Below are 19,009 nucleotides of genomic sequence, written 5' to 3' on the forward strand. Positions count from 1 at the left end.
GTGGACAATGACAGTGAGACCTAGAGGGGTATGGTTGGGAGGAATGCCCTTATCTGAACCAGAATGGTGTTCTGTTATTGGACTTCTGTGCTCGTCATAGATTGTCCATAATGAACAACATGTTCAAGCATAAGGATGTCCATATGTGGTCTTGGCACCAGGACACCCTAGGCCACAGTTCGATGATCAACTTTGTTGTGTGCTCATTTGAGCTGCATGTCTTGGAAACTCGGGTGAAGAGAGGGGCGGAGCTGTCCACTGACCACTACCTGGTGGTGAGTTGGCTCCGATGGTGGGGGAGGATAATGCTCAGACCTGGCAGACCCAAACATATTGTGAGGATCTGTTGAAAACATCTGGCAGAGTCTCCCGTGAGACGGAGCTTTAACTCCCACCTCTGGGAGAACTTTGAACACGTTCCAGGGGAAGTTGGGGACATTGAGTCTGAGTGGGCCATGTTCCACGCCTCTATTAACCCACGCCTCTATTGTAAACCTAGTAAGGAAACTGAATGTTAAATTGGGTTTCTTTTTCAGAAATAGATCCTGTTTAACTCTGAATGCCAGGAAAAACCTTGTAACTGTGACTTTCCTTCCCTCCATTGACTACGATGACATTATATACATGAACACCTACACGCAACCTGCAGATGCTGGATGCTGCCTATCATGGTGTACTAAGATTCATAACTGGCTGTAATTGCCATACCCATCACTGCACCCTGTAGTCACTGGTTAACTGGACATCATTAACTTCACACAGACTCCCACTGGTACATTTTCATATTTAAATCACATCTTGGTCTGCTGCCTTCATACATCTCCTCCTACGTGTCTCTGCATGAGTACAGCTACAGCGTGCACTCTCAGGACATAATTACATGCAGTGTCCCCTCAGTGCAGACTGAACTAGGCAAAAGGGCCTTCTCCTACTCCACTTTTGTTTCCTGGAATATTTTCCAAAAAATCTGAAGCTCTCAACCTTGACCTCTCTAAGTGGCTTTAAATATCGGTAAAGTTCTTGGCAAAAAACCCCAATGCAGATATGTTCCTGTTTTTAGTTTTCTACACCGCCTTACATCATAGTTGTTTTTTTGCTACTTTTTATTTTGATTGCCCATTTGGCGGGCACGCGCAGAGGGACGAACCTCCGCATTTCTTCGAAATTTAACAAGATAAACACCAAAAACAATTACTTGTTTGCTCAAAATTATAGTAAAGGTGTGTCTCAGTCTAACTTTTGCTTAATAGTAGCTGCTACTACTCTGCTGCCATCTGGTGGCTGAAAATGGCACTGTTTTGTCCAGTCAGAATTAATTAAAACGGTTATCTCAGCCAAATATTTGTTTATAAATATGGGAAAAAATCCATAAATACCCTGCTTCTGCCTATAAGTCACAGGGCATGCAAATTATGCAAAAAACTTGACTTATAGGCTGAAAAATATGGTAAATTGACCCATATAATGCCATCATTACCTTACAGCAGGGCTGTCAAACTCACTTACAAAAGGGGGGCAAAATTAAAACATTTTTCAAACTAAGGGCTAATCTCAGAAACTACATTAACTCAAATCAGATACCCAACATATTTTCTTGGTTTCAGGTTCCTCTACAAGAGTTTGGTCTCATTTGAGACAAATTTGTCTCTCAGTTGTGGTATCGACATCATAATCAAAGATTAGTGAAGAAAAAAATTCAAGTGATAAAAGTCTTTTTATATTTAACATATCATCTTTGGGGCCAGACAAGATGCCACTGAGGGCCATTGTGTTAGAGTTAGGGTTAGCCCTAGCCCCCGGGCCTTGAGTTTGACACGTGTGCCCTAAAGTGTCCCAAATACAGCCATCATTACCCTACAGTGACCCAAATACAGCCATTTTATCTTACAATGACCCAAATACAGCCATTATTACCTCACAGTGACCCAAATAAAGCCATTATCATCTTACAATGACCGAAATACAGCCATTACCCTAAAGTGACCCAAATACAGCCATCATTACCTTACAATGACCCAAATGCAGACATCAATACCCTAGTGGCCTAAATACAGCCATCATTACCATACAGTGACCAAATACACCCATCATGATCCTACATTGACCAAAATACAGCCATCATTTCTGTACAGTAACCCAAATATAGCCATAATTATCCTACAGTGACCAAAATAAATCCATTATTACCTTACAGTGACCCAAATGAAGCCATCATTACCCTACAGTGACCCAAATAAAGCCATCATTACCCTACAGTGATCCAAATACAGCCATCATTACCTCACAGTGACCCAAATAAAGTCATTATTATCTTACACTGACCCTAATACAGCCATCATTACCCTACAGTGACCCAAATACAGCCATAATTATCTTATAAAGACCCAAATGCAGACATCATTACCCTAATGACCCAAATACAGCCATCAATACCATACAGTGACCCAAATACACCCATCATGATCCTACATTGACCAAAATACAGCCATCATTACTGTACAGTAACCCAAATACAGCCATAATTATCCTACAGTGACCAAATTAAAGCCATTATTACCCTACAATTACCCAAATACAGTCATCATTACCCTACAGTGACCTGAACAAAGCCATTATTCATTCATTCAACCTTTATTTATACAGGTTAATCCCATTATTTATACAGGTTAATCCCATTGATTCGTGGACTCATTTACAAGAGAGACCTGATTTTAACAAATAGTGATGACAACAGTGGACAACAGACAACAATAGACACTCATAAAGGATGGTTACAAATTGAGATTTTTTAATATAACAAGTGAAAATAAAATGGTATTTAAAAGAAAAAAAACCCCAGCTAGGTTGTTAAGGCAATGTAGAAAACTAAAAATAAGAACATGTCTTCATTGGTTTTTCCCAGGAACTTAACATATGTTTAAAGCCACTTATAGAGGTCAAGGTCGAGAGCTTCAGATCTTTATTACCCTACAGTAGGGTGACCAGACGTTCCTGATTTTTGGGGACAGTCCCCATTTTGGACGACCTGTCCCCAGCTAAAGCTACCCCCAAAAATGTCCCGGATTTGAGTGTTTTATGAATGAGAAAAAAATATTGCATTATGCTTGGGTGCAGTTGAGCTCAACAACTGCTGTTACTGTAGCAGCTGGTTGTGCTGGTGCTGCAGCGCTGACATTACAGACAGAGATGAAGAGGCGCGTGTGCTACCTTTAAAACGGAAGAAGAAGCGCAGTGCGAGTTTGTCAACACTGGGAGTTCTCCTGTGATATGGTATGTATGAACAGATTTATTTAGTTTGAACTGGGCTGATCCTTCCTGTGATAAAAGTTTTGTTCGCAGTAGGAAATGTTTCTAGTGTCAGCTGCGTCCAGGTAAAAATAGGGCTGAGATGTGTTTAGTTTTACTAAAGATGAAGCCCAAACCAAGCTTTTATTAACAAACTGACAGCTTGAGTGAGAGAGAGGGAGAAATCATAACAGGATGATGAACTGCCTTCAAGCTGGTTTATACTTGACGTGTTGAATAGTGTGTGAGGGTGCACACACCATAATGGTTCATCCAAAGTAAGCTATTTTAGAAGTGATCGGTGACCTTTAGTTTATCATTTGAGAACTAGTTATGAGTTGTTTTGGTAATATACTAAAACTCAAATAATCTGCTGGCTCCTCAGATAGTGTTAACTTACTTTTATATATATGAATGTTTCTGTTCAAATGACTTCTGTTGTAACTTGGAGCTTTATAAGTAAACTGAATTGAATTGTTTGTGAACATAGACTTTCAGGCTTAGATGTGTAATAAAATATTATGATCATCTGAATCAAATGCAGCACTGAGGTCTAACAGGACCAATATAGACACCTGTCCATTGTCAGAGGCCATGAGAATATTATTGGTAAATTTTACCGGTGCCGTTTCTGTGCTATGATGAGCTCTAAATAATTAAAAATAATGTTAATATTTATAATAAGATTATACTAGGATAATCCCAGTTTCTAATCTAAAACATAAACTTCTATAGGGTATCTGAAACAAAAATCTTGTTTTCTTTGTTAAATGGTAAATTTTATGTATGTTCTAATATTTTGGAGGTGTTTGTGATTATATTATGTCTCTGTTTTAGAGTAGTGGAAGACTTACAGAAGAGGAGAGAGGAGGGAAATAGACTAATAGAAAGAAGACTTAAAGAGAGAAGAAAAATACAAAGACTAAAAGAAGAAAGAGTGAATGAGAGCATAGGAAAATAGGAAGACTGATGCTTGGTGTCAGGTTCACTGTACTTCTCTAACCACAGCAGTGTGAAAAGGCAATTTTTTGAGTGATGATGAAATGAGTGGAAGAACAAATAAAAAGAAAATAATAGGTACTGGTATATAATCATATAAACTGTCTTATTTCTCATAGGACCAATGCAGACATGTTCCTGTTTTTAGTTTTCTACATTCGCCTTATAATCTAGCTGTTTTTGTTACTTTTTTGCCATCTTATTTGTAAAAAAATAAATAAAAATCTGTATGCCTTTTTATAACTGTCTATTGTAGCAGTTGTCCACTGTTGTCATCGTTCTTTGTTGAAATCAGGTCTCTCTTGTAAATGAGTCCTCGAGGCTCAATGGGATTAACCTGTCTAAATTAAGGTTGAATGAATGTTTTAAATATTTCTCTTTACTATTATCTGCTCTTTCAGTTTTGTACGTAAACTTTTCTGCTCTTCTTCTATTCCAGACCTCCATGGCCACCATTTCTGATGACTCTTCAGACAGAGGAGTCTTCGCAGAACCAGAGATGAGCTCATGTCAGTGGACTAACTGACCTTCACTCACCTCACACATACACACATATAAATACACATCAGCTACGTAACCATACACTGTGTACTTATACACACCTATAAGTACATACATGTTCTCATTCACTCACAAGGTATGCACGCTCACTTACTAGTATATACCCTTGACCCTCCCTCTAGTTTAAGTACTCTGTTACTACTATTATTACTTTATTCAGTTTATTACTCTTGGGAAATGTTAACAGTGTGGAGAGACATATTCCTGCTAGGGCATTAACAGAGTACTCGAGTAATCTGCACATCGATTGCTAGGACATCTATCGAGGTTAAAAATGTAACGTCGGGTATCCGTAGTGACGTCATATTATGTGACCACCATATGAACGTAGGGGGCGGTGTTGCACTGTTGCAGGTCACAGAGTATGGTGTAACACCAGGTCCAATCCACTGAACCAGAACCAGTTTCGGTTTAAGTTTCGTTTTTGATGTGCTACATGTTTCTTCACGTTTGCAGTTTAACAATAATAACTAATGGTTTAGTTTTTCCTGTGACTTCTTTGCAGTATGATAAATTGTAGGAGCATAATATACACTCCCAATGTTTTGTTGGTCTTTTTTTTGGTAAATAATTACCTTTTTTTGCAGTTTTATTTATTTATTTATTTTTGTATCTTGAGATCTATGATGTCATCAAACACTCGAGTTCTACTCGGGTTTTATTATGTTATTGTCGAGTTTAAAACATATATACTCGTTCAACCCCTAATTCCTGCGGTTATATTTGATGTTTATTGTTTAAACATGAATAAATATGTAAAAATAAATCAAACTGTAACTGTCCCAGTTTTTAATTTCATCTTTATAAAATTTCATTGTTTTTGGTCTCAGAGCTGGAAATGTCCCCATATTTCACTTCAGAAATCTGGTCACCTTAACTTACAGTGACCCAAATACAGCCATCATTACCTTACAGTGACCCAAATATACCCATCATTACCCTACAATGACCCAAATGCCAAGATGGCCCCACTCTCAGGAGCTGCAGATTCACAGGCTCCTGGTTTGATCCCAGTTTTCATGAGTTTTGAAAATGACTTCGAGCCTGACTCTGCATGCTTTATGCATGCGAATTATAGCGTAACCAAATTGATGAGAATTAGAGCAGATTTACCACAGAATACATAATCAATCGGCAACAATTTCAAATCTACGCTCGGCAGAATGCAGATCCTAAAGTTATCTACGTGGAAGCTTCAGTGGAGGCGCTCTAACTGGAAGAGGAGGCACTACTCTTGGCTTAAGAAGCGAGGTTGCTGGGCGGGGGTGCTGGTAAGGCTAAAAGCTAATGCTAAGGCTGGCAAACTGATACCCTCTCGCTTTCTGTCGAACAACTGCTCTTTGGACAAAAAGATGGATTTGTTTTGTCTGAAAGTGAGTGCTTCAGAGAAGATAAGGAAATGTGTGGTGCTTTGTCTCATGGAATCATATCTTTACAGCAACATGCCAGATTCAGTGTTACAGCTGAACAGCAGACTTTTTTTCCGAGTGGACCGCTGCAGCGAGCTAAAGGGGGAAATCGCGGGGAGGCGGAGTCTGCATTTATGTGAGGAAACATTGGTGCACAAACTGTACGCTGATAAACCGCTGTTGCTCCAAGGCTTTGGAGCAGCTAACAGTGAAATGTTGACCACATTATCTACCCTGCGAGTTCACAGCAGCGTTCAGAACAGTTGTTTACATAGCTACCGACTCTCTGAAGGAGCTTCATGATCATCTTAACTCGCTGCAGAGCAAACACCCTGGGGCTTTTTACATGGTGGCTGGTGACTAATCATGTAAATCTAATGGACTGCCTGCCAAGATTTTATCAGCATGTGGCCATACCAATGCGTGGAAACTAGGGCTAGAGGATATATCGAACATAATAATAATAATAATAATAATGAATTTAATTTGTAACGCACTTTTCATTAACAAAAATCTCAAGTGCTACAGAGTGCAACTAAAATCAATGATAAAATCAACTAAAATCTGTGATAAAATCAACTAAAATCAATGATAAAATCAACTAAAATCAATGATAAAATCAACTAAAATCAATGATAAAATCAACTAAAATCAATGATAAAATCAACTAAAATCAATGATACAATCATGTGGAGGCAGAATGGGCTTGCTTAAAAAGAAAAGTCTTTAAGCCTTTTTTAAAGTCAGTCAATGATTGTGGAGCTCTCAGATATTCAGGGAGGGAGTTCCAGAGGTGGGGGGAAGCCACACAGAATGCCCAATCTCCCATGGTTCTTAATTTAGTTTGTGGAAGGTGGAGGAGATTACTGTTCTGTGATCGTAGGGACCGGGTGGATGAATATAGAGCAAGAAGGTCCTTCAGATAATCTGGTGAATTTCCGTATAAACACTGATGGGTGATGAGAGCAATTTTGTACTGAATTCTGTAAGTGACAGGAAGCCAATGGAGGTTATGGAGAATGGGTGTAATATGTTCAAATTTACGAGCTCTCAATAAAATTCTGGCTGCACTGTTTTGAATATATTGAAGCTTCTGAAGGTTTTTGCCGGGTATTCCAGTAAACAGGGAGTTGCAGTAGTCGAGCCTGGAGGAGACAAAAGCATGGACGAGTTTCTCTGCATCAGCAAAAGTGAGAGATGGGCGCAGTTTGGAGATATTTCGAAGATGGAAGAAACAGGTTTTAAACAGATGCTTAATGTGATTTTCAAATGTAGGATGAGAGTCCATTTTTATTCCAAGATTTGTAACAGAGGTGGAAAGGGGGATGTCTTGCCCAGAAAATGAAATAGTCATTATAGTTGAAGTTTGAACCTGGTGAGGGGTGCCAATCAGTATGGCCTCTGTTTTGGAGCAGTTTAACTGAAGAAAGTTCTGATTCATCCATGCCCTCATCTCCTCCAGGCAGGTAGAGAGGGCAGCGAGTGAAGATGGAGATGACAATGGTGAAGATGATGCTCCAGTCCTGATGTAAAGCTGTGTATCGTCAGCATAACAGTGAAAAGAAATGTTGTACTGATTAATAATTTGACCTAAAGGCAGCATGTAAAGGGAAAATAGCAGGGGCCCTAGAACTGACCCTTGAGAGACACCACAGGAGACACAGACAGTCTGGGACTTGGCATTGCCAAGACTAACACATTCCAGCCTATTGGAGAGGAAAGATTTAAACCAGTCCTGGACAGTGTCACAGAGACCGACCTCCACATGAAGACGGTGGAGGAGGATACCCTGGTCCACAGTGTTGAAAGCTGCAGTGAGGTCAAGGAGAACAAGGAGGGAGGGAGAACCAGTGTCAGCAGCCATGAGGACATCACTGGTGACTCTCAGCAGTGCGGTCTCAGTACTGTGAGCTGCACGGAAGCCAGACTGAAACTTCTCATACAGAGAGTGTTGTTGTAGGTGCATCTGCAGCTGAGCAGCAACTGCTTTTTCCAGCACTTTTGACAGAAATGGGAGGTGAGATATTGGGCGGTAATTAGAAAGAATGTCTGGATCCAAATCCAGACATTCTCATACTTGATACATACATACTCGATGTATCGCAAGATTTTCTATGTACGATGGTTAAAATGGCTCTATTGCAACCATTTCGAGTATAATAAGACTTGAACATCTGTGTAGTTGTTTTTATTCCGTCTCCGCCTCCAACTTCACACAGCCCCCTCCTTCTCCCTCCCTGTGTTTTTATGTTATGAGTGCTTAGTGTATATTTAGTTTATGTTTTTCTTAGTTCATATCTTAGATGTTATTACTGTTTTTCTTATACATTTTATTGTTGGATGTAACTGGGACCCTGTGTACATAATTTCGCTCCATCACATGTACCACATGAGGTGCGAATGACAATAAAGAATCTCTGACTCTCTGACTCTGAATAAAAACACAACTCATGCATGCTACCCCCGCCTCCTGCTTCTCCAGGTGTGTGTGTGTGTGTGTGGGGGGGGGGGGGGGGTAACACAATTAGAGGAGAGCAGCTTAGCTGCTGTGCAAAAAGAAAAACAAGGGGCTTTATTTGGAGATGTTTAGATTTAAATGGTCAGATGAGCAGCAGCAAAATGTTTTCAGTAGACAATGCTGAAAACAAGTCCCGACAAAGGTCAGAACTACAAAGATTTGAAGCTCTTGACCTTGACCTCTCTAAGTGGCTTTAAGAATCTGTTGGACTCCTGGCAGGGACCAATGCAGATATGTTCCTGTTTTTAGTTTTCTACATTCACCTTAGAATCTAGCTGTTTTTTGTTACTTTTCTTTTTTTAGCCTTTCTATTTGTAAAAAAAAAAGAAAAAATTTGTATGACTTTTTATAACTGTTTATTGTTGTTGCTGTTGTCCATTGTTGTCATCATTCTTTGTTGAAATCAGGCCTTTCTTGTAAATGAGTCCTCTAGGCTCAATAGGATTTACCTGTCTAAATAAAGGTTGAATGAAAAAAAGCTTTTTCACCATTTAAAACAGCGTTATAAGTTAAGTTATATGCTACAGCTCCGACTGTGTTTTCAGCCTCCTTTTCTGAAACAAACCATGGGTCAAAACTAATTTATTAGTCGTGCTGTGCCTTATGAGCGCAACAGTGAGAGATGCCACCACATTAATAAATTAGCAGCTTATCATATCAAAAGCACAGTCCTTAGCGGCTAACAAGACTGCTAAAGTTAGCAATCTTGTTTGCTGTTAAGGACCATGTCTTTAGCAATATGACAAGCTGCTGCTTTATTAATGTATTGCTGCCTCTCACTGTAAGACTTGAAAATCTGTGTAGCTTTTTTTCTGCATGTCCAATTTCACACAGCCTTACATGTTGCTTCACACACGCTTACGAACATTGTGTAGATGGCGCAGCTGAAGATGATTATTATTTAATTTACTGTATGTACGGTAAATAGCTTTTTTTTTAGACATTTAGTAGAGTTACAGCTGTTTGTTAATAAATATGCCTGTGTGACAACTGGGACAAAGCTTTGATTCAGAAATATATTTTTGTTATTACTTTATGGAAAGAAAAAAATATTAATTCATTCAACCTTTATTTATACAGGTTAGTCTCATTGAGCCTTGGGACTCATTTACAAGAGAGACATGTCTTTAATAAATAATGATGAAAGCAGTAGACAATCATAAAATAAATCATATGAATTGAAAAAAATAAATGGAAGAAAATTATATTAAAATCGAAACAAAAACAGCTACATTATAAATCAATGTAAAATACTAAAAATGGGAAGATGTGTGCATTGGTTTGTACCATGAGCTTAGCAGATGTTTGAATATCGAGATATATATCGTATATCTCAATTTATCTTAAAAATACTAACTGACCAACATTTGGAAAGGTAAAAACTGTCAAATGTATGGAAACACTGAATAAAAGCAGCAAATGTTCTGTAGTCCAACATGTCTTTCAGTTATGTTTAACATCTGACTTTATCTCATTTTCAGGGCTGAATATTGAAGCTTCTGATGCATTATGGGAGATGGACTCCTAACCACAGAGACAACAAACACGACATGGACTGTAATATGGATTTAGCACTCACTTGAACAGAGGATACACACATACACACTCACACACACAAACATACACACACACACGTTTGTCTTGCTTTCGTTATATGGACTTTGCAGTGATTTCCTTTCATTTTTCATTAATTTCTATAGCCTAATGCTGACCCTTACCCTAAACCTAACCATTACAGTACATACTGTACCTAATCTGCAACCTAACTATTAGCAGTACATACCAAATCTTCAACCTAACTACATACATAACCCTCAATCTAAAGCCCCCAATATACTCCTGCGTACGTCAGTCCACAGAGGTCCGCGCGTACCGGATTGAGCCGAAGCGGACGCCTGCAGGGCATGTCCACGCAAAGCTCATTTTTTACGACCACATACGCGTACTCTGTGTCGCACAATAAACTGCCCGGCGACGGACGGTTTTGTATGTGACACCAATATATTAAATTCGCCTTCTTCATCCCTGATCTGGCTTTTTTTTTTTCCAAGAGGCAAGTGATCTCTTCCTCCTCCGTTGATGCCATGACTGAAATGGTGAGAAATTAAGGAATTTGTCACGAGCGAATTAAAATCATGTCCAGCGTGGCTGTAGGAGGTTCTGCAGATTTCCTGGTGGGCTGATCTGATGTGTGGACTGCATGGCCAGTGCTCCCTGTTTCTAAATTTGTTTTTAGAACTTTTTATTAACAACATATAAACACAGAACACCGCTGCAGCTGGAACTGCCAGCTCTCGTTGTTTTTTTTCCCGACCTGTCTATCAGACCAGTAGGCATGTCAGCAAATGACCAATCGGCAACCTCAATTTGTCCCGAAGGTCAACGCCCCTTGTCTGCGGAGCTGCTCTGTAGCTGCTGAGGGTGGACGCTCGAGCATAAAGTCTCAACCCTCTGCAGACAGTGCGCACAGTTTCCGTGCAGCTGACAGGACGCGAGAGTATACTGGAGCCTTAACCCAGCCTTGATTCACACCTTAGTCCTAAACCTAACCCCTAACCCACCAACAACACTTGTGCTTATGGGGACCAGGCTTTGGTCCCCAGAAAGAGCAGATGGTCCTCGCAATGTAGTATGTGTTTGAAAATGGTCCTCACAAAGTAAAATAAACAAGCACACACACACACATTCTGCATGTTGTATTTAAACAACATGGACCAGTAAGGAAAACACACTGTCCTGTCACCATGGCAACAGATAACCTTTTAACAAGGCCCACCCTTGTACTTCTGGCTTTCCACCAGATTTTGGACAAAGTCTGATTTAATTCAGGTGTGCTTGTGTTACCTGTCTCCCATGTTGAAACTTTTATTTTGGTAGTCTGCTTCAAACTGTTTCCTGCCTACACAATAATAGCTAAACTCTACAGCAACAGTGATGTGCCATATAAACCTTGATAAAATAATGTATATTACCATATTTCAACCTTCTGACAGATCAAAAACAGTTTGAGAGATGGCGGTTCAAAAGGAACTACACATCAGTCCTGTGCATGTGAAAAGGAAATAAATATCAATTGTATCTTATCATTCCATTGAGATAATCCTGCTGCTTCTAAACTTAAGTCACAGTGATTTATTATAATAAACTGGTGGCACTTATAAATGTCAAATCATTTTGAATCCTTCGGAACCACTTCAAGACCATTTTCAAATCTTTCCTGTAGTCCATTGTATGTGTAACTTCTTTCAGAATAAAAACACTGCTCAGTCAAACTTGGACCCAGTTTACATTTACATTTGAATGATATCTGGAAATGTTGGCGATATTCTCTTGTTGATTGTGGAAAAGTTGCATGTACTGCTGTACTCGTTCATTCTGCTGTCATTTCCATGTTATTTTAACAACTCACGTGTATATCCAACATGCTGAAAACAAGAAACTTAGTTTGGACCTAGGATGTGTTCAAAAAGCGCTGGGCAAAAGGCTGAAAAAGGTTGAGCAGCACAAACGGCACTCGCATATCCTCCACTGTTACTGTTGTTGATCTCTTCCCACAGTGAAATTACTGACTCCATACATAATATAATAGGCCTTATTGTCATTGCACCAGATTTTTATTTATTTATTTTTTCTCTCTGTACTCTGGTGAAGACAGACGTGTTTCCCAGCATTCCGTACGTCCCCCCAGCTTCCCTGCTTGCACTCCTTCATCCTGTGAACTCTTAAAGAGACTCTTTTTTCCTGCATACCTTCCTAATTCGAAGGATCCGCTGGTCTCTCAACAAAATTGATCAACTTCTCCCGACAGGAGTCAGGGTAAGGAGGACCCTCTTATCTCGACGGAAACAAATGAGATTCATGATGACAACTGGGTTTTTTTTGCTCTTTGACTTGGTGAAATCTATATTGTCTACAAATTAGTGTGGATGTGTCGAATCTCAGCAGCACTCAGACTGAATTATGTGCAGTTGTGTCAGAGAGCTAGTGCAGCTGCTATCAGGACTGTGAACTCTAGCAACACACATGAAGGTGGGAATAATCAGAGTCAGAGATTCTTTATTGTCGTATGCACCACAAACGAAATTATGTACACAGGGTCCCAGTTACATCCAACAATAAAATGTAAAAGAAAAACAATGATAACATCTAAGATATGAACTAATAAAAAACATCAACTAAAAATACATTAAGCACTAATAGCATAAAAATATTACGTTGAACAGCAGCACGAACATGAGCTTGAGTCTGTGTGAGCAGATGAGCACGCATGAACACATCACCATGAAACAGATCAGCATCAACATGATATGATTTTTCACAGTGATTATTCTGGTTAGATGAGTCTAACAGCCTCAGGGTAGAAGCTGTTCCTCAGTCTAGTGGTTCTATACTTAATGCTCCTCAACCTCTGTCCTGAGGGGAGCAGGGCAAAAAGTGTGTGCTGGATGAGTGGGGTCCTTGATGATGCAGGTGGCCCTCTTCCTGCATCTAGAGTTGTAAATGTCTGTGATGGTGGGGAGACTGACTCTAACAGTTTTCTGTGCAGCCTTCACCACTCTCTGCAAAGCTTTTCTTTCTGCAGCTGAGCAGCCTCCGTGCCACAAGTTGATGCTGGAGCACAGGGTGCTCTCCACTTCACACCTGTAGAAGGAAGTGAGAACTGAGCTTCCCAGTCCAGCTTGTCTCAGACGCCTGAGGAAGTAGAGTCTCTGATGAGCTTTTTTAATCAGGCTGGTGTTGTTGTTGCCCCAGCTGAGGTTGTCATTCATGTGTACACCCAAGTACTTGTAGCTGGAGACCACTTCCACTGCAGATCCTCTTATGTTTCGGAGGGGGGGGGGGTTGTTATAGGTGTGTTTGTTCCTTCTGAAGTCCACGATCATCTCCTTTGTCTTCTTCTCATTGATGTGAAGGTTAGTCTCTTTGCACCAGCTCTCCAGGTGTTCCACCTCTTGCCTGTAGCTAAACTCATCATTGTTTGTGATGCATCCCACCACCGCTGTATCATCTGCAAACTTTACAATATGAAAGCCTGGATGGGTAGCTGCACAATCATATGTGAGCAGAGTAAACAGGAGAGGGTTCAACACACATCCCTGAGGAGAGCCAGTGCTGAGGGTTATGGTCGAGGAGGAGAAGTTGTGGATCCTCACTGACTGTGGTCTGTTTGTTAAGAAGTCTAGGACCCAGTTGCATATGGAGGGGCTTAGTCCTATTGTGAATAGTTTGTCCATCAGGGTTTGGGGGATCATGGTGTTGAAGGCAGATGTGAAGTCCACAAAGAGCATACGGACGTAAGAGTCTTTCTGCTCCAGGTGGTTGAGCGCAGTGTGGACCACAGAGGAGATGGCATCCTCTGTTCATCGGTTCTCGCTGTATGCATACTTATGAGTGTCCTCGTTGATGTTGGTGGCTGTTTTGATGTGGGTCATAACCAGTTTTTGAAGCATTTCGCTACTATCGAGGTGAGGGACACTGGCCAATAGTCATTCAGACCAGTCACTGTAGAGCTTTTTGAGACTTGGATGATGGTGGCAGTCTTCAGGCAGGTGGGAACTGTCTCCAGGGTAAGTGAGGTGTTAAAGATGTCTGCCAGCACCTCGCAGAGCTGCTCGGCACATTCTTTCAACACTTTTCCAGTGATGTTGTCTGGGCCGGTTGCCTTGTGCGGATTAATCCTCCTGAAAGTACTCCTTACTTCTGCTGAGGATATCATGGAGCTCCTGCAGAGTGTCGTTAACATTAGCATTCGGAAGAATGTAAACAATGATAATGAAAGTCACTGTGTGTCAGGCCTGTGCCGTTTGAGTGTACTCACCCTGCAATTGCTGAGTGCTGGTGACGGAGTTCCTGAGCAACCACCTGCCTTCAATTTGGTTAATGAGTCCAGCTGCTACTTAAGCCTTGGAGGAGGTTCCAGTCTTCGCTGAATCATTCAGTCACCTTGGGCAAAACCAGGACTCACCTCCACGAACCAAGACTTGACGAATCGTCTCCAAACTGGACTCATTCCCTGTGGAACTCTATCTCCCAGCCTGACACTCTTCCATCAGCCGCCACCTGCAAGATACTAATCAAGATACCTAGAAAATACAAGGATTCACTCACCCGACAGACACTTCGCCTTCCTCCCTGAGTCTGCCTTCGAAGATCCACCTGTAAGAGAGATTCATTTATCCAAAACAGCTACAATATTCCCCTACCCATCATTAATCTGTCTTCCCCTTTTTTCCCCCTTCCAGGAACTCAGACTTCCTTTACCCCAGCACTGTAAATAAACTCACTGAACTTTATTCCGTGTCTGTAATCCTTCTCAGCCCTGGTCTGAATTTGAGTACCATTTCTGTGATTATTCATGACACTGTGAACTCACGGGGTAGAAAATGTGGCCAACATTTCATTGTTTATCTGCTCCAAAGCCTTCGAGCATGAGTTTTTTACAACAGTACAGTTTGTGCACCAACTTTTACTCACGTAAATGCACACTCTGCCTCCCTGTGATTTCCTTGTTAGCTCGCTGCAGCGGTCCACTCGAAAAAAGAGTCTGTAGTCCAGCTGGAAGACTGTATCCAGCGTTTCACTTGTAATCCATGTTTCTGTGAGGCAAAGCACCGCACACTTCATCATCTCTTCTGAGGCACCCGCTCTCAGACAAAGCAAATCCATGTTGTTGTCCAACGAGCAGACTTTCGACAGAAATAGAGATGGCATCGGGAGTTTTCCAGCTTTAGCATTATCTCATAGCCTCACCAGAACCCCCGCCCGGCGTCCTCTCTTTTTAAACCAGAAGCAGCACTTCCTCTTCTGCCCGTTGGAACGCCTCTGCCACAGCTTTCAGGTAGATGACTTTAAGATCTGCATTCTGCTGAGCGTAGTTTTGAGTTTGTTGCTGATTTCTGCTATATTTTGTGTCAAATCCACTCCTATTCTCATCAATTTAGTTAGGTTATAGTTCACACGCGTATATCGTGCGGAGTCGGGCACAGAGTCAATATCAAAACTTCTAAAAACTGGGATAGTACCGGGAGCCTGTGAAGCTGCAACTGCTCTGAACACGGCCATCTTGGTCTAATCTTGGAGAAGCTGAGAGCTCGACTTTCAGCGTAAGAAATCAATTCGGCTGTTTGGAGTTTCCATCAGAGGAATACACCAGTGAGACTTTGAAAGGCAGAAACAGCAATTCACGAGTTCTGCCTGACCCCAAAACTGTGGCTTTGATGGCGGACTTATCTCAACTCCTCCTGGCATGTTTAGAAAAAACAAAGATGCTTTGTCTGTCTCCTCACCCCTCCCTTCCCTAAGGCCATGGACATGTGACGGAACCTCATCCGAGCTGATGATAAATAACACCTCTTATCTGGAGAAAGGCTGGGGCGTGGGGGCAGCTCTGGACTATGCTACGACTTTCCCTTAAAATTCAATCTCTTCACTGGCCTATATGGACATGTATAATTTCTATTTGTGTTGCTTTGCTGTGGTATGTTTTTTAGATGCTTCAAATCTTCTGTGTATGACATGGCGTGAGAGATCTTTTTATTTAAACCGTCTCTCCTCATGTTTTCTTCCCTTTACTCATCTAAGCAAAATATTATTCTGAATAAGAAAAAGAGGGCCACACTTTTTTATAGCAGCAGCTTCGTGCACTCCGCCCATCTTTTGGATGACTGTACGTACATGTTCTCGTTGTATCTCGCTACAATGATAATAAAGCTTATTCTGAATCTGATACAGGTAGATTGTCTCGGCATAGAAGGGTGAGGTAGTTTGGACATCTGATAAGGATGCCCTCTGTAAGCGTCCCTAGGGAGGTACTTGGGGCATGTCCAATTGGGAGGAGACTCTGTGTTAGACCCAGGACATGCTGAAGAGACTATGTCTCGTTTGGCCTGGGAACACCTTGGGATCACCCCAAAAGAGCTAGAAGTGGTGGCTGTGAAAAGAGATGTCTGGGCCTCCTTGCTCAAGCTGCTGCCCCCATGACCTGACTTCAGAATAAGTGGAAGATGATGGATGGATGGATGTATCGATGGATGTGTCAATGGATGAATAGAAGGTAAAAACACAAGTATCAAAGTAAAAACACTTAAAAACAAGACTTATCATTAGCAATAATAACAATGCTCCAACATTATGAAAATTTCTATTGCAATGATTTGGTCTAGTTATGGCCCAGGGATCAAACTGTCTCTTGAGTATGGTGGTGCGAGCTTTGACACCTTGTAGCACCTCCCTGAAGGTCAGATGGAGAGGAGAAGATCACATGTGTGGTCATTGGGGGTGCAAGCTTGGAGCAAATTAAGCTCCTCCCAGGTCAGATAGAGAAGATGGCATGGGTGGTCATCTCTTTAGGATTTTGTTACTCCTGCAAAGGCATCTAAAGATGTCTTCCAGAGTGAGCAGTCTAGAGCTGATGATTCTGATATTTTAAGACAAGTTGTGTTGGATAAGTTCTTTATTCTATCATCATCTCATTAATAAAATAATCCACACTGAGAATGCAAGAAGTTCTTTTCAACCCAGGTTTACTTTCAAGGTGGCAGCATTGAAAAACAGGCTTACAGAGATGGTACACGAAGCTCTGTTCCAAGGTCTGCCTGCGTACAAAGTGTTAGGAAAAGCTTAAATACCCATTATCAGACATGGGTGAGGTCAATACAACCTCGGCTTCACAACTCACAGTTTTTGCAGGCATCAGAAGTTATCAGTTATCAGGCTCCAATATGAGTAGAAAAAAAGACTCTTGATCTTACACACATGGTTCTATCTATATTAATTTAGCATTAGTAAGTGATAACATCTGTGACTTTTACATAAATCCCTGCAACAAGTTGGAGATTTTTTTATCTGCCTCTGTGCAGTGTGCAACATTGTAACGAACTTGGCTGATTTGTCTTGAAACAGTTTTCAAAAACAGCCAATGTGAGGTCTATAATAGCTTCAGTTTCTTAGAAAACAGCAGCTGCTCTTGTGTACACAAACAGCTAAAATGAAACGGATGTTACGTTTCACCTGAAACCAATTCATTTCAATTTAGTTTATTTACGTAACACCAAGTCACAACAGAAGTCATCTCAAAGCACTGAACAGAAACATTCATATACATAAAAGTAAGTTAATAACATAAAACAATGTGGTCTAAACTGGGCCTTAGAAAGGATTTTACTTTGACAATTGGGCAGAAATGTTAATGTTTGTTTCCAAACATTTTCTGCATGAACATTTTTTTAATTAAAACACGGAAACAAGCAGAGATTGTTTGTGTTGCTCATTAGGAATTTGAACATCTGATAATTCTTTCAAACAGATAATTAAGATTAAAATAAAATCTTGAAATTGTTAAATAAAAAATGTTGGATCTTTATTTTGTGAAATATGGTAAATATGGTAAGTGTCTTCTTGTTTATTGCTATGTATGTATGTATTACCCCAGAAAAACCCTGGTGTCTTTTTTCTTTTCCACCACTCTGTTTTTACCATCTAAACATCATTAAAGAGGACACATCTTCACATGATCTGTGATTTAAAGTGTTGTTTTTGTTCAACGGTGTTCACATCATGAACGACTGCACAAATATTCATTTATTATTTTTGTGTGACTGAATCCTCCCCTCATGAGGGAAGGTGGGTGCACGGTCCATCCTCCGTCTCAAAGGCCCATTATTTTGTCGAGAAGTCTGTGGGTGACGTTTTCGACGTCTCCCATAATAGACTGTGGTCCAGTCTGTATCATGGTGCAAATCCCCCATAAAATAGGAGTCAGGAGATTGAAGTTTTTACTAAAAATTCACTATAAAAATTCTTATTTTAAAAAAACCATAAAATCCTTTTTCAAAAAAAGTTTTTCTAAAAAAATATGTGTTTTTTTAGGAGTTTTTCATTTTAAAGAACAAAAAATAAAACATAAAAAGTGTGCCGTCGCGACGTTTCGGCTCTCTGAGCCTTCCTCAGGCAAAGGCACACAAATGTAAAACAAAAGGCAGATAGATGTTGCTCCACTGACGTCTCATGGAGCACTGATTTATGTTCTGCCATGCCTCCTATTTATACCTAGTAGACCCCGCCCACAGACATGCCCCTTGGTCCTACTGTGGCTTTTCATTGGTTGTTTCAACTTGCACAATATGTAGGTTATCAGTCTTTAGGGTTTGTCAATTTTACTGCAAAATGTAAGGCTTTAAGGAGAAGAAAAATAAATCTTGTGGATGGTTAAGGTCTGAGGTTAAATTCAGGCCATGTC

General features: G+C 40.6%; 1 protein-coding gene across 1 annotated transcript in view; it reads left to right on the forward strand.

Moving 5' to 3' along the window:
* LOC119426476 (protein 4.1-like) overlaps positions 1-19,009 on the forward strand; it is a 129,062-nt gene that overhangs the window by 94,791 nt on the left and 15,262 nt on the right. The window contains exon 21 of the mRNA XM_037694037.1: positions 4,724-4,793. Within this exon, the coding sequence (XP_037549965.1) occupies positions 4,724-4,793 (70 nt within the window). The remainder of the gene's footprint in view (positions 1-4,723; positions 4,794-19,009) is intronic.

This window comes from Nematolebias whitei, chromosome 20 (assembly GCF_014905685.2).
Source record: "Nematolebias whitei isolate Nwh7 chromosome 20, NemWhi1, whole genome shotgun sequence".
Lineage (NCBI taxonomy): Eukaryota > Metazoa > Chordata > Actinopteri > Cyprinodontiformes > Rivulidae > Nematolebias > Nematolebias whitei.